Source organism: Anoplopoma fimbria, chromosome 17 (assembly GCF_027596085.1).
Source record: "Anoplopoma fimbria isolate UVic2021 breed Golden Eagle Sablefish chromosome 17, Afim_UVic_2022, whole genome shotgun sequence".
NCBI lineage: Eukaryota > Metazoa > Chordata > Actinopteri > Perciformes > Anoplopomatidae > Anoplopoma > Anoplopoma fimbria.
In genome coordinates, this window is record NC_072465.1 from 30,947,662 (window position 1) to 30,962,661 (window position 15,000).

General features: G+C 41.9%; 1 protein-coding gene across 1 annotated transcript in view; it reads left to right on the forward strand.

Annotated features, from left to right (window-relative positions):
* ptprt (protein tyrosine phosphatase receptor type T) overlaps window positions 1–15,000 on the forward strand; it is a 247,747-nt gene that overhangs the window by 118,964 nt on the left and 113,783 nt on the right. Inside the window, exons 13-15 of the mRNA XM_054616090.1 lie at window positions 8,389–8,590; window positions 10,862–10,964; window positions 11,978–12,254. Of these exons, the coding sequence (XP_054472065.1) occupies window positions 8,389–8,590; window positions 10,862–10,964; window positions 11,978–12,254 (582 nt within the window). The remainder of the gene's footprint in view (window positions 1–8,388; window positions 8,591–10,861; window positions 10,965–11,977; window positions 12,255–15,000) is intronic.

The window sequence follows — 15,000 nt, forward strand, 5'->3', positions numbered from 1 at the left end:
ACCTCTCCGTCTAAGCCCACAGAACAGGAGCAGCACCGACACACTGTGTTCACGGCTACTGGAAGAGTTTAACATAGAGCTGAAGCTCTGCATATGACTGTTAATACCTAAATGCAAACTAGAACTGATCAAATACAAACAAAGTAGAAACACAGATTCAATCCCAAACTGAGGGTTGTGTCTATCTAGAAATAACTTTTCATCGTTCACTCATAAATCACTGAGTAACTGGTCAGCAGAGGGTTCTCAGTGACAGCCGACCACATGACAGGAAGTCGCTGTGTGGCTGTCAAACAAGCGTCACTCCAAGACCATCCGGCCCGTTTCCACCAGCGGCTGATTTTCCGGAGTGATTTGAATGCTTCATGTCTGATCACCTCTCCAGGGTGGACCTGGTTTGGATGCTTTGATAGGTCTTCGGTGGGTTTGGCATCGATGATGAGGTGAAGTTTGATCGCAGCGGGCTGCCGTAGCTCCTCACTTCTGCCTCACGACTGCTGGTTGAACAGCCTGATTTAGAGATGGAGGCCTTTGTTAGTGATTAACAGCCCAGCTATTTATGAAGCTAGATTATTGTCCTGCTCCATCTCCCTCTTGTGTATATTTATCTCAGCGAGAACAATACTACGGCCTGGAAACCCTATCAGGCTATATTTAGTCCTCATGTCTTTCTCTCTCACTTCTGTTTGCTTATCAGGAGCTGGTGAGAACAGAAGAGGACTATTGTCTGTTGCTATGTCTCTCTCCAGTTAGCTTATCTGGTTGGGAACAATAGGGACACCACCACATATCCCATTACCCTCAGTGTTCTCATGTATGTATGCATCAGTATTTACGTGTGCATCGTTGGCTTTTACTGGCATGCACATCTTTTATTATTGGTATGCACATCTTTTATTATTGGTATGCACATCTTTTATTATTGGTATGCACATCTTTTATTATTGGTATGCACATCTTTTATTATTGGTATGTACATATTTTATTATTGGTATGCACATCTTTTATTATTGGTATGCACATATTTTATTATTGGTATGCACATCTTTTATTATTGGTATGCACATCTTTTATTATTGGTATGTACATCTTTTATTATTGGCATGTACATATTTTATTATTGGTACATGTACATATTTTATTATTATTATGTACATATTTTATTATTGGTATGTACATCATTTATTATTGGCATGTACATATTTTATTATTGGCATGTACATATTTTATTATTGGTATGCACATGTACATTTTTTATTGGTATGTACATCTTTTATTATTGGCATGTACATATTTTATTATGTACATATTTTGTATACATCTTTTTTATTGGTATGTACATCTTTTATTGGTATGTACATATTTTATTGGTATGTACATATTTTATTATTGGTATGTACATCTTTTATTGGTATGCACATCTTTTTTATTGGTATGTACATCTTTTATTGGTATGTACATCATTTTATTGGTATGCACATCTTTTATTGGTATGCACATCTTTTATTATTGGTATGTACATTTTTTATTATTTTTATGGTATGCACATATTTTATTGGTATGTACATCTTTTTTATTGGTATGTACATATTTTATTGGTATGTACATATTTTATTGGTATGTACATATTTTATTGGTATGTACATCTTTTATTGGTATGCACATCTTTTATTGGTATGTACATCTTTTATTGGTATACATCTTTTATTGGTATGTACATCTTTTATTGGTATGCACATCTTTTATTATTGGTATGTACATATTTTATTGGTATGCACATATTTTATTGGTATGTACATCTTTTATTGGTATGTACATCTTTTATTTTTATTTATGCACATCTTTTATTGGTATGCACATCTTTTATTGGTATGCACATCTTTTATTGGTATGCACATCTTTTATTGGTATGCACATCTTTTATTGGTATGTACATCTTTTATTGGTATGTACATCTTTTATTGGTATGTACATATTTTATTATTGGTATGTACATCTTTTATTGGTATGTACATCTTTTATTATTGGTATGTACATCTTTTATTGGTATGTACATCTTTTATTGGTATGTACATCTTTTATTGGTATGTACATCTTTTATTGGTATGTACATATTTTATTGGTATGTACATCTTTTATTGGTATGTACATCTTTTATTGGTATGTACATCTTTTATTGGTATGTACATCTTTTATTGGTATGTACATCTTTTATTGGTATGTACATCTTTTATTGGTATGCACATCTTTTATTGGTATGTACATCTTTTATTGGTATGTACATCTTTTATTGGTATGTACATCTTTTATTATTGGTATGTACATATTTTATTGGTATGCACATCTTTTATTATTGGTATGTACATATTTTATTGGTATGCACATATTTTATTGGTATGTACATCTTTTATTGGTATGTACATCTTTTATTATTGGTATGCACATCTTTTATTGGTATGTACATCTTTTATTGGTATGTACATTTTTTTTATTGGTATTACATGTACTTTTATTATTGGTATGTACATCTTTTATTGGTATGTACATCTTTTATTATTGGTATGTACATCTTTTATTGGTATGCACATCTTTTTTATTGGTATGTACATCTTTTATTGGTATGTACATCTTTTATTATTGGTATGTACATCTTTTATTGGTATGTACATCTTTTATTATTGGTATGCACATCTTTTATTGGTATGCACATCTTTTATTGGTATGCACATCTTTTATTGGTATGTACATCTTTTATTGGTATGTACATATTTTATTGGTATGTACATCTTTTATTGGTATGTACATCTTTTATTATTGGTATGTACATTTTATTGGTATGTTATTTTTTATTGGTATGTACATCTTTTATTGGTATGTACATCTTTTATTGGTATGCACATCTTTTATTGGTATGTACATCTTTTATTGGTATGTACATCTTTTATTGGTTGTACATCTTTTATTGGTATGTACATCTTTTATTGGTATGTACATCTTTTATTGGTATGTACATCTTTTATTGGTATGCACATCTTTTATTGGTATGTACATCTTTTATTGGTATGCACATCTTTTATTGGTATGCCTTCATTGTGTGTGCTTGCGTCCTTGTCGTAGCCTTTCTGTTTGCCTTTCTATTCGTAGTGACCTAGAATGTCTTGACATTTTAAAGCCGGGGAGCAGAATGGAACCTTCTAAAAACAGAAATGCAGGAACTTAAAACAGTAGATGTACTGTGAGCTTCAGTACAGGACGGGCCAGGAGGTGCCAGGTTATGAAGGTGAGGGGACGAAGAGAGAAAAGTTGATTCAGGTTTTATCTATTTTAACTATTACAAAGTGTTATTCAAGCTATAGTTTTATTCCCCAGGATTCACATTACAAAGCTTGGAGATGGAAAGGATTTTATTTTGTGAATATTCCGCCTTGACACAGTTAGTAGAGACTTTACCTCTTTTTCATTTTTCTCTATGTTGGAACTTCATAAATTCTGTTTTGAATGTACTAGAGGTCTGGATATGTGGTGTAGAATCTTCTCCTTTCAGAATGGAGACAGTGTCTAATGTGAAGGACAGGATGTGTCAAACTACAGTCTGTGAGTCTCCTCTTCTTACTCTGTTGTTCATGCCTTCAACCAGCCTCTCTAGGTGCATTCAGAGGAGGAGGAGGAGTTGGTGCATTTAGAGGAGGAGGAGGAGTTGGTGCATTCAGAGGAGGAGGAGGAGTTGGTGCATTCAGAGGAGGAGGAGGAGTTGGTGCATTCAGAGGAGGAGGAGGAGTTGGTGCATTCAGAGGAGGAGGAGGAGTTGGTGCATTCAGAGGAGGAGGAGGAGTTGGTGCATTCAGAGGAGGAGGAGGAGTTGGTGCATTCAGAGGAGGAGGAGGAGTTGGTGCATTAGAGGAGGAGGAGAGGAGGAGGAGGAGTTGGTGCATTTAGAGGAGGAGGAGGAGTTGGTGCATTCAGAGGAGGAGGAGGAGTTGGTGCATTCAGAGGAGGAGGAGGAGTTGGTGCATTCAGAGGAGGAGGAGGAGTTGGTGCATTCAGAGGAGGAGGAGGAGTTGGTGCATTCAGAGGAGGAGGAGGAGTTGGTGCATTCAGAGGAGGAGGAGGAGTTGGTGCATTCAGAGGAGGAGGAGGAGTTGGTGCATTCAGAGGAGGAGGAGGAGTTGGTGCATTCAGAGGAGGAGGAGGAGTTGGTGCATTCAGAGGAGGAGGAGGAGTTGGTGCATTTAGAGGAGGAGGAGGAGTTGGTGCATTTAGAGGAGGATGAGGAGTTGGTGCATTCAGAGGAGGAGGAGGAGTTGGTGCATTCAGAGGAGGAGGAGGAGTTGGTGCATTCAGAGGAGGAGGAGGAGTTGGTGCATTCAGAGGAGGAGGAGGAGTTGGTGCATTCAGAGGAGGAGGAGGAGTTATTGTGGTTATTGTTTTGAATATGTTTTAGTTGTTAGCTCAGTTGAGAGCATTGGCAGCTAGCACAAACACGTTTAATACATTACATCATCTTAAGAGGTCAGAATAAATTCACAAATGTAACAATGTATTCTTAAATCAGTGGTGGGTGACAGAAAAACACTACAACTTGAAAATGAACTAACTTCTCCAGAAAATGATCCACCTGCTAAACAACACGCAGCCCTACATGAGGAGGAAGTCCACCATGTTGAGCAGAATATGAAGCAGAAATAAAGTCAGCTCTTCCTCCAGCACCAGCGTTCAGAGCATCAGATGGTCTTTACACCAAGTATCAGATCTCTCCACAGCTATTGGCAACCAGAGAGGAGCAACACAACACAAGCGTTACGTTAAGTCATTCTACTGACCCTGGACTGTTCCTCAAAACAATGGAAACATAGCAATATGTAAAAAGACAGCGTTCCAATGTGCAGGCAGCCAGGAGGGCCTACTTCATTAATTGATTAAAATATACATTGGAATATGTTTTTAACTTTAATTTTAACAGTTAACTTGATGACTGTTTGATACAAGCAAACACTCAACAGTGATATGTTGTCTGTGTCTCATTCCTAAGAATCAGTGGATCCCTCCTAGAGCGCTGTGTGCCTTCTCATTTATTAGCCTGTATAGCATGGAGCTCTTCAGTCATATGGAAATAGTTTATGAATATAGTGTTTTAAAGTAAAACTCAGAGTAAACAGCCAACATGTAAACAGTACAGGTCGGAGGAAAGCTTTATCACTTGTGGCATAAATGCTGTATTTTCATTAAATGTACACAGTTAAAGTCAAAAAGGAGAATAAGACATTCAGTTGCATCATTTTCTTTGGCATCATCATGATTTTATTGCCTCTGATATTTAGACTGTATTCATCACTGACATGTTTTAGAGGCCCAACTCCTATAACTATAAAACCTGAACAGGGAGAGAGGAGGGAACCCAGCAGGACAGAGAACAACAACTGAGATAGAGAGGGTTCTCTCATGACACAAACTCAGAGAGGAAATATGGAAAATGAGAAAACTGAATAGAGATAACATTTCTTCAACACGATCCCACGATTGTGTATATCCATAAACCTGCACACATAAAGAATGTGTAATATATCTATTAATTATTACTAAACTCTCTGTTATAACTGATCACTTTCTCCTTCGATCTTCTCATCGTTCTGTCTCTTCAGGTTTCTTTCTCTTTTCTATTTAAATCCTCTATTATCCTCCACTTTCTCATCACACACACACACACACACTTCCCCTGCTGAGTTATCCCTCACAGACTCGTACTCTATTACCCAAGATGCAGTGCCCCAGTGCCTGCTTTTTCATTGACCAATAAAACAACCTGAGCTTTATGGCTCCACCGATTCCAAGTACATCAACAAGAGAGGGTGAGAGAGAGACAGAGAGAGAGAGAGAGAGAGAGAGAGAGACAGAGAGAGAGAGAGAGAGAGAGAGAGAGAGAGAGACAGAGAGACAGAGAGAGAGAGTGAGAGAGAGACAGAGAGACAGAGAGAGAGAGAGAGAGAGAGAGAGACAGAGAGAGAGAGAGAGAGAGACAGAGACAGAGAGAGAGAGAGACAGACAGAGAGACAGTGAGAGAGAGACAGTGAGAGAGAGAGACAGAGAGAGAGAGAGAGAGAGAGAGAGAGACAGAGAGAGAGAGAGAGAGAGAGAGAGAGACAGACAGAGAGAGAGAGAGACAGAGAGAGAGAGTGAGAGAGAGAGAGAGAGAGAGAGAGAGAGAGAGAGAGAGAGAGAGAGAGACAGAGAGAGAGAGAGAGAGAGAGAGAGAGAGAGAGAGAGAGAGACAGAGACAGAGAGAGAGTGAGAGAGAGAGAGTGAGAGAGAGTGAGAGAGAGAGAGAGAGAGTGAGAGAGAGAGCATAAACAATAGAGCGCTATTGACGACTAATAAAACATCAGCCACCAGAGCAGAGCCAAACTGCAGCGTAGATGAAATAGATGATATTTTATTGTCCAGTCTTTATTAATATCTATTGATTCAACATGTTTTATTGATCTGCTGAGTTCACAGCCTCCTCTTCTGCTGGATAAAGAGAAACCTGTCCTCCATGTTTAACGTTCTCTAAAGAACCACCACAGGAACAGAGGTTCATATAAAGTGTCTCTAGCTTCAGTTCTGATCTCCCTTCAAACAGAGCTGAGACATCAGAACAGTGGGTTAGGGTTAGGTAAGGGTACTATTATATATATAAATATATATATCTATAGATATATAGATATATAGATATATATATATACTGTTATTCTCACTTCAGGCTGAAAGACTAACTGGAATGCACTTAGAGACACACACACACACACACATGTGTGTGTGTGTGTGTGTGTGTGTGTGTGTGTGTGTGCCTTTGTGAAGGCCTGAAAGTGTTTGGGTTTGAATTGCTATTAGTGTTTTTTTTCCTACCAGTCAATACTCTTTTGTGCTGACTGTCATTCACAATGACAGCTGTCCTCCAGTGTTCTACTACCGTGTGTGTGTGTGTGTGTGTGTGTGTGTGTGTGTGTGTGTGTGTGTTCCACGTTGTGGAACCTTGCCAGTAGCAACATTACGACAGATCGACAGCTCTTTTAACAGAAGAACTATTGAAGTGCTTTTGCCCGTTTAGTGGCTGTGGGTCAATCTGCTCCAGTTGTTCCGTCTCATGTGGAGATCATGTGGAGAAACTCAGAGCGGCAGTAAAGAGACGTCAACACTCTGGAGAACAGATGGTTGACCTGGTACATGTGACTGCAGAAGGTCAGGAGGTGAAATTACTGTTTGTTTTGGAATGATAATTAGAAAAGAACATGAGATGAGTAGTTATTGAGCTTTCAATAGGTTTCTATAATAATAAACTTATCATCAGTCCTTCAGTGCTTTACTGTCTGAATGTTCTCCAGGTTTGGAGTGAAGAAACTGATCAAATGAAAACCTTTTAAAAGGAATTAAGGAAATTCAAATCTATATTTCTAAATGAACATTGAATCAATGTGTAATGGATCAGGGTTCCACATACGAGGGTCATATCTCCAGAAACCTGTTGCTTTCTGCTCTTTACATGAATGACTGATCGAAGGTGAAGCTACGAACGCTGGACGAGAACTTTCTCATAGCTAATCAATAATTACTGATTCAAGGTTCTCTGGCATTCAGACATGTGAGTGCGTGTGAGTGCGTGTTAGTGCGTGTGAGTGCGTGTGAGTGCGTGTGAGTGCGTGTGAGTGCGTGTGTGAGTGTGTGAGTGCGTGTGAGTGCGTGTGAGTGCGTGTGAGTGCGTGTGAGTGCGTGTGAGTGCGTGTGAGTGCTTGTGAGTGCGTGTGAGTGCTTGTGAGTGCGTGTGAGTGCTTGTGAGTGCGTGTGAGTGCGTGTGAGTGCTTGTGATCACAGCTGCGTGTGAGTGCGTGTGAGTGCGTGCTCTGTGCTGCCACTGTAAGGCCGTTACAGCTGATATGAGGAAGTGCTCCGCCCATCCTCCGGCTCAAGTGCTCTTAGCACCATTAACACAGTTAGCACAGTTAGCACCGTTAGCACCGTTAGCACCTTTAGCTGTGAGCCTTGTCGTAACAATATGCTCTGGATTCTGAATTTAGCACCTTTAAGCTTAGCTTTACAAAAAATCAATTGGATTGAACTCACGATAGTAAGTTTACACTGAACTCAAGTCACCTAGTTAGACGTTAGCATGAGGGCTAGTATTACACTGCTGTAGGGAAACAAGTCCACGTTAAATCAAGAGCCACAAAGCTGAACTTCTAGATCATAAAAGGGTCCAACCTAAAACCACAGGCCTGTCGCACTCACATGTACCAGAGGTTTGATTTGATTCATAAATTGATGTTAATAAAAAGATAAATGTGTGTAAAGTGGACCAGAGTGAGGTGCCTGCGGTGAAGCGGCGTGAAGCTGAACGTGTCTCCTGTCTGTCTGCAGATCACCTACAAGGCTCTGAGCTCGTTGGACCCCAGCGCCGACCTGACCACCCAGAGGGGTCGGGTGTTCAAGCTGAGGAACGAGACCCACCACCTGTTCGTCGGCCTCTACCCGGGCACCACCTACTTCTTCACCATCAAAGCCTCCACCAACAAGGGCTTCGGCCCGCCCATCACCACCCGCATCTCCACCAAGATAGCAGGTCAGAGCTGGTCCTCATAGTCAGGATTCCATCACCGTGCTGTTTGTTGTGAGTGTGACGTTTCTCTGCTCTCATGCTTATTATGAGGACAATAGGCGGAGGGTTCTCTGTGAAAGAACCCGTCTGACTCTCTGCTGGTGTCTTTGTTCCTCTGTCTGATTGGCTGTTTTCATATCTTCCCTCTCTGGTTTATGCTGCCGCCTCGGGCCAAACAAACGTCAACAAAGGAAAAGAAAAGCATCATCTCACATGTTGATTCATTTCTTTATTCTGGACTCCTTCTCTGTTAGCGTTTAGCTGTCAAGAGAGAAGACAGATGACTGATACAAATAATGAAATCAAATGAAAATATTAATAAAATAATAAAATAAAGTAAAAGACGTTCACTTTTTCAGTCTTTGTTAGTTGCTCTGAAGCCTTTATCTCCCTGACTCCCCCTTTCTGAAGCCTTTATCTCTCTGACTCCCCCTTTCTGAAGCCTTTATCTCTCTGACTCCCCCTTTCTGAAGCCTTTATCTCTCTGACTCCCCCTTTCTGAAGCCTTTATCTCCCTGACTCCCCCTTTCTGAAGCCTTTATCTCTCTGACTCCCCCTTTCTGAAGCCTTTATCTCTCTGACTCCCCCTTTCTGAAGCCTTTATCTCTCTGACCCCCTTTCTGAAGCCTTTATCTCTCTGACTCCCCCTTTCTGAAGCCTTTATCTTTATCTCTGACTCCCCCTTTCTGAAGCCTTTATCTCTCTGACTCCCCCTTTCTGAAGCCTTTATCTCTCTGACTCCCCCTTTCTGAAGCCTTTATCTCTGACTCCCCCTTTCTGAAGCCTTTATCTCTGACTCCCCCTTTCTGAAGCCTTTATCTCTCTGACTCCCCCTTTCTGAAGCCTTTATCTCTCTGACTCCCCCTTTCTGAAGCCTTTATCTCTCTGACTCCCCCTTTCTGAAGCCTTTATCTCCCTGACTCCCCCTTTCTGAAGCCTTTATCTCTCTGACTCCCCCTTTCTGAAGCCTTTATCTCTTCTGAAGCCTTTATCTCTCTGACTCCCCCTTTCTGAAGCCTTTATCTCTGACTCCCCCCCCTTTTTCTGAAGCCTTTATCTCTCTGACTTTCTGAAGCCTTTATCTCTCTGACTCCCCCTTTCTGAAGCCTTTATCTCCTGACTTTTCTGAAGCCTTTATCTCTCTGACTCCCCCTTTCTGTCTCCCTCAGCTTTACTCCCATTCTGTCTCAATGTCTAACATCCTTCTGTCCCTTTGTATTTAACCTTTAACCTTATTTGAGTTATGTCTTTTCCTTACCATTATAAAAGCGTCACCTCTATGTTTATTAATCTCTTCGCATAATTGATCGGTGTCACATGACCAAACCCACCGGTGATATGAAGCACTCTGATCTTTTAGCATTGCTTTCACACCTTCAGTCGTGGGCGTTCTCCTTTCTTAGCAGAAGCTTCGAGGTTCACAGGGAATGTTTTAGTTCTCCCGATCTAGTGACTGAGTGTTAAAATATGAGTCCTGAGCTCTGATTGGACGGTGGAGGACTTCTGTCTGAATGTCTGTCAACACCTCCAGGGATTTTAACACCACCTTCCCACTGAGCCTCCATTCCTCCATCTTCCTTTCAAACCCACCAACATGTTGCATTGTGGGAAGAAAACACATCGTCTCCCTCCAAATGTCACGCCGACCCCAATCTTCATTATGTCGTTCAGCGGCTGACGGATGAAGAGATTTCAATTAAAGGCTGCAGACGGACAGAGATGGATGAACGTGGGAGGAGGGGTTACCACGGCGATCAGGGAAAAACATGCTGCTCCTTCAGTATGAGGGCGTGATGCATGTGATTTATATACATACATGTATATATATATATATATACATATATATATATATACATGTAATATAAGATCACTCTATGATATGATGATGTCAAATCAAAATAAACAAAAGATCCGAACAGGTTCTCTGATTTGTTTTTAATTATTTATGACATCATTAAGAGTTTAACATGTGGATGTGAATTAGTCCTCTTTAACATTAAACCCACCTGAGGACTACGTAGAACTCACATGTTCTACCTGCTGTTGTGGTTCCTCAATCTCTCAGTGCTCCTCTAAGGGTTCAGTGTGTTTCTACTCGTATCATTCCTGAGTGATGTCAGAGTCACTTTAGTCCATGAGGTCATGTCTGTCATGTGACTTCCTCAGAGGCAGTCTGGTTTATGATGTCACTTGTTTCCTTATTCATGAACTGTTTTCTGTCTTTTCTATCATCAGCCCCGTTGATGCCAGAGTACGAGTCTGAGGCTCCGCTAAACGAGACCGAGACCACCATCACCATCCTACTAAAGCCCGCCCACTCACGAGGAGCACCAATCAGGTACCTTCTCACCTGGCTCTTAGCTTTTAAAACTCTGTCCCTCCTCCTGTTGTTTCTCCTCTCCTTTCCTTTCCTCTCCTCCTCCTCCCCTCCTCTCCTCTCTTCCTCATCTCCTCCCCTCCTCCCCCCCTCCTCTCCTCTCAATGCTTTTGTTTTAAATTAAACACAGTGAATTTATTCCCTTTCTCATTATATTTTCCAGCCAGCATGTTTTTTAATTAAAGTTCTCTTTGAACATGTGATCCCATCATTTCATTGGTGTAGAGGAGAACATCATTTGGCGTTGCCTTTAGGGAAATACAGCTTTGACAAGGGGAGAATATATATCATTCCAATTTGGACTTTGGGAAATGGATTTGAGAAATGTGAGCGTGGGTCAGTGGTTTCCTGTTAATTTCTGTAAATCCCATCTCACCATTTATCACCCGCACACGGCAAATATGAATCTATTTGCTGTAGAATTCAGCTGCTCCCCCATGTGTCGATCAGACCTCAACATGTCTCCTGTGTTTGGTGTGTTTGGTGTGTTTGGTGTGTTTGGTGTGTTTGGTGTGTTTGGTGTGTTTGGTTTGGTGTGTTTGGTGTGTTTGGTGTGTTTGGTGTGTTTGGTGTGTTTGGTGTGTTTGGTGTTTGGTGTGTTTGGTGTGTTTGGTGTGTTTAGTGTGTTTGGTGTTTGTGTGTTTGGTGTTTGGTGTGTTTGGTGTTTGGTGTGTTTGGTGTGTTTGGTGTTTGGTGTGTTTGGTGTTTGGTGTGTTTGGTGTGTTTGGTGTGTTTGGTGTGTTTGGTGTGTTTGGTGTGTTTGTGTTTGGTGTGTTTGGTGTGTTTGGTGTGTTTGGTGTGTTTGGTGTGTTTGGTGTGTTTGGTGTGTTTGGTGTGTTTGGTGTGTTTGGTGTTTGTCCTTTTTTAAAAACACAAAAGTACAACTGGAACTTTATTTAAAAACACAAAAGTACAACTGGAACTTTATTTAAAAACACAAAAGTACAACTGGAACTGTATTTGTATGTTTCCAGCTCCTACCAGCTCGTTGTGAAGGAGGAGCGGAAGTCCAAGACCCGGCGTGCTGCCTCCGAAGCCCCCGAGTGTTTCTCGGCCCCCATCAGCTTCCGTAACGCCTCCGTCCTGGACTCGGCCTACTACATGGCTGCCGACCTGCCGCCCTCCAGCCTCACCGTGGTCCAGCCGTTCACGGTGGGAGACAACAAGAGCTACGGAGGTTTCTGGAATCCTCCGCTGTCACCGGCCAAGAGCTACAGCATCTACTACCAGGCCATGAGCCGAGCCAATGGGGTGAGTCTCAAGAGTCCAAAGCACTCAACGATTAAGACTCGTCCTCATAAAAACACTCACAGCTCTCTGCAGGAGAGCGTTACCCAACAGTGCTTCCTTTAAGAATCCAGGTACCACTCATAGAGACACACATGTTCATCCGGTGAGATGTTACTGAAACAAGTGCAGGTACTGAGGACGTCCTGAACTGTTGGTGCTACCGTGTCGTATCCAAACATCACTTAGGAACTCTTCATGTAGGATCTGTAAAAGTTTAGGAGGGAAAACCCTGAGGCAACATTCAAACCAACAGAAACATCTAAAGGTGACACAGAACTTAAACCTCCAACAAAATCATTCACAACTTGAACTTGGCTTTTGAATTTCCATAATACTCTGAAACCCTGTGAGGGCTGTTTTAATTTTCCACTGCCGTAACCACGGTAACTCAGTTTGGCGAGCGGGCCAGGCTGATGCCGTGATGTAATATAACACACACACTGTGGAAGGCGGATTTCCCACAATGCACTCACACAGAGAGGGGGTGTGTGCCAGTGGGTGTGAGCGGGGGGGATTGGTGCATGATTGAACAAGCGTGTGTGTGAGCTGTGTGTGTGTGTGTGTGTGTGTGTGTGTGTGTGTGTGTGTGTGTGTGTGTGTGTGTGTGTGTGTGTGTGTGTGTGTGTGTGTGTGTGTGTGCAGACCCTAAATCCGGTCACATAAGAATACCTTATTTGATTGGATCTCAGTCAATCCAATCAGTGTGAGGTTTGTTTGGGTCATGGCTTGATGAATGGGGGGGTGATTTGATAAGGAAGTCAGGCATAAAAATTGGACGCACATTCATAAAACTCATGAATTTCTGCCAATAAATATCCTCCACCCCAAAGAGAAGAGTCTCTGAACGCCATCTAGAGTTTCAAACGAGCCCTAAACTCGTCAGCGTGTACGAGCTGCTGCAGCCGCCATGTTTGTCGGCGCCGCGGTGAGGCTTTCCTCATACAGAAGGGGGCGTGGTTTCATCTTACAGCCCCTTGCCCATCTTTTCTGTGTGGGGGGGTGTAAGATCCAGGTCCTCCAGACATCTGAGTCCAGACCATCCAGATCTACAGCCAGCGGTCCTAAACCAGTCCACTCCTCACTAACAGCCTGTGACAGTGTTCTCTGAGAATCCATCACGGCTGTTCTCTGTTCTCTGTTCTCTGTTCTCTGTTCTCTGTTCTCTCTGACTGGATGTTTAAAAATGAAATCCAAAGTAGCATAAATGAGAAGACGACTCAGAACCTACACAGACCTGAACCTTCATCCTGATTGAAAAGCGTACAGCAGTTCCTCGTCTTCCTCTCATGTTGGACTGAGGACAGACTGGACTCACTATCGCCTCTCCAGGTTACAAGTGGTATAACAAGACGGGACGAGTTGTGGCTAGCTGGTTAGCATGCTAACATCAGTAGATATCTCTACACAACAAACTCTTCATGTTCTGATGATGTCTGAATGTTTAAAACTCTACGTCTTTAAAGAAAGCACAGTTTGAACCAGAGGAGGACTCAGATTAAACGTTCTACTCATTAATATTGATATTCTCAGCTGACCATCAGATAGACAACACCTTCCCTGACTTCAGTGCCTGACTCAAGGAGTCCTCAGCAGGGAGAATGATGGTTGACAGGCTTTGCATTATTGCTTTTGTTGTCATTTGCCTGAGAAGAGACGAAGCAGAATGTCAGGATTTGAATAATTCAACATCTCCATGATAGACTGTTGCATGAGGGAATGAAGGAGATATTTAGTCCATCAAGGCCTCTTTATCTGCTGTTGTCACAAAGTCCTGTAATGTGTTGAATTCATCCTGAGCTGGTTCTCTGTGTTTGATCCTCGTTCTCTGCTCGTCTTCTATAATCCCGATGGTTCTGTCGCTCTGAGCTCCACCTGTCCATCAACCAGGACGTCTCTCCTCCTCGTTCTCCTTCTCTTTCTGTCACCTTCTCTCTGGAGAACGTTTCGGAGAAGTTGTTCTCAAACCGCCCACTCTCCGTCTCTTCATCGCTCTCTGCTGCTGCCTCTGTTCCTCTAATAAGAAACTAAATCCACCTACATCCTTCCTACGTCTCCCTTCCTCTCCTCTAACTCTTCATCCCTCATTTGATTTATCTTCTTCTCCTCCTCTCTTCTCATTTTACTCTCCTCCCCCCTCTCTCTTTCTATATATCACCTTTCCTTCAGTCTTTACTTCTTTACATTCTTTACACTTTTTATTTGCACTCTCTCTAAACAGCTTTGTCTATTCTTCTTTTCACTCCTCGCATCCTTTCACCCCATTATGTCTCCTTTTCATGCTTCCTTTCACCCCATTATGTCTCCTTTTCATGCTTCCTTTCACCCCATTATGTCTCCTTTTCATGCTTCTTTTTTCCCCTCCATGTCTCCTTGTTATGCTTCCTTTCATTCCCACCTTTTCCACTTATCTTCTCCACAACTCTTTTCTGCATCTATTATTTTTCCTCTCCGTCCATCTCCATTTTGTTTTATTGACCCTTCTCTTCTCCTCCTACTCCTTTTTTTATTCTGTTTTCCTTTCACACACCTCTCCCCCCTAACCCATCTCTCTCTCTCTCTCTCTCTCTCTCTCTCTCACCCTCCCTTTCTTTCTCTCCCCCCCTCTGGGGTGACATCAGTCTGATGCCAGTCTCTCATCTCCCATCATTGTACCAATTAGTCGACGCTCTGCACTTAAGAGTGCTCACCAACGGCAATTTAGATTTCT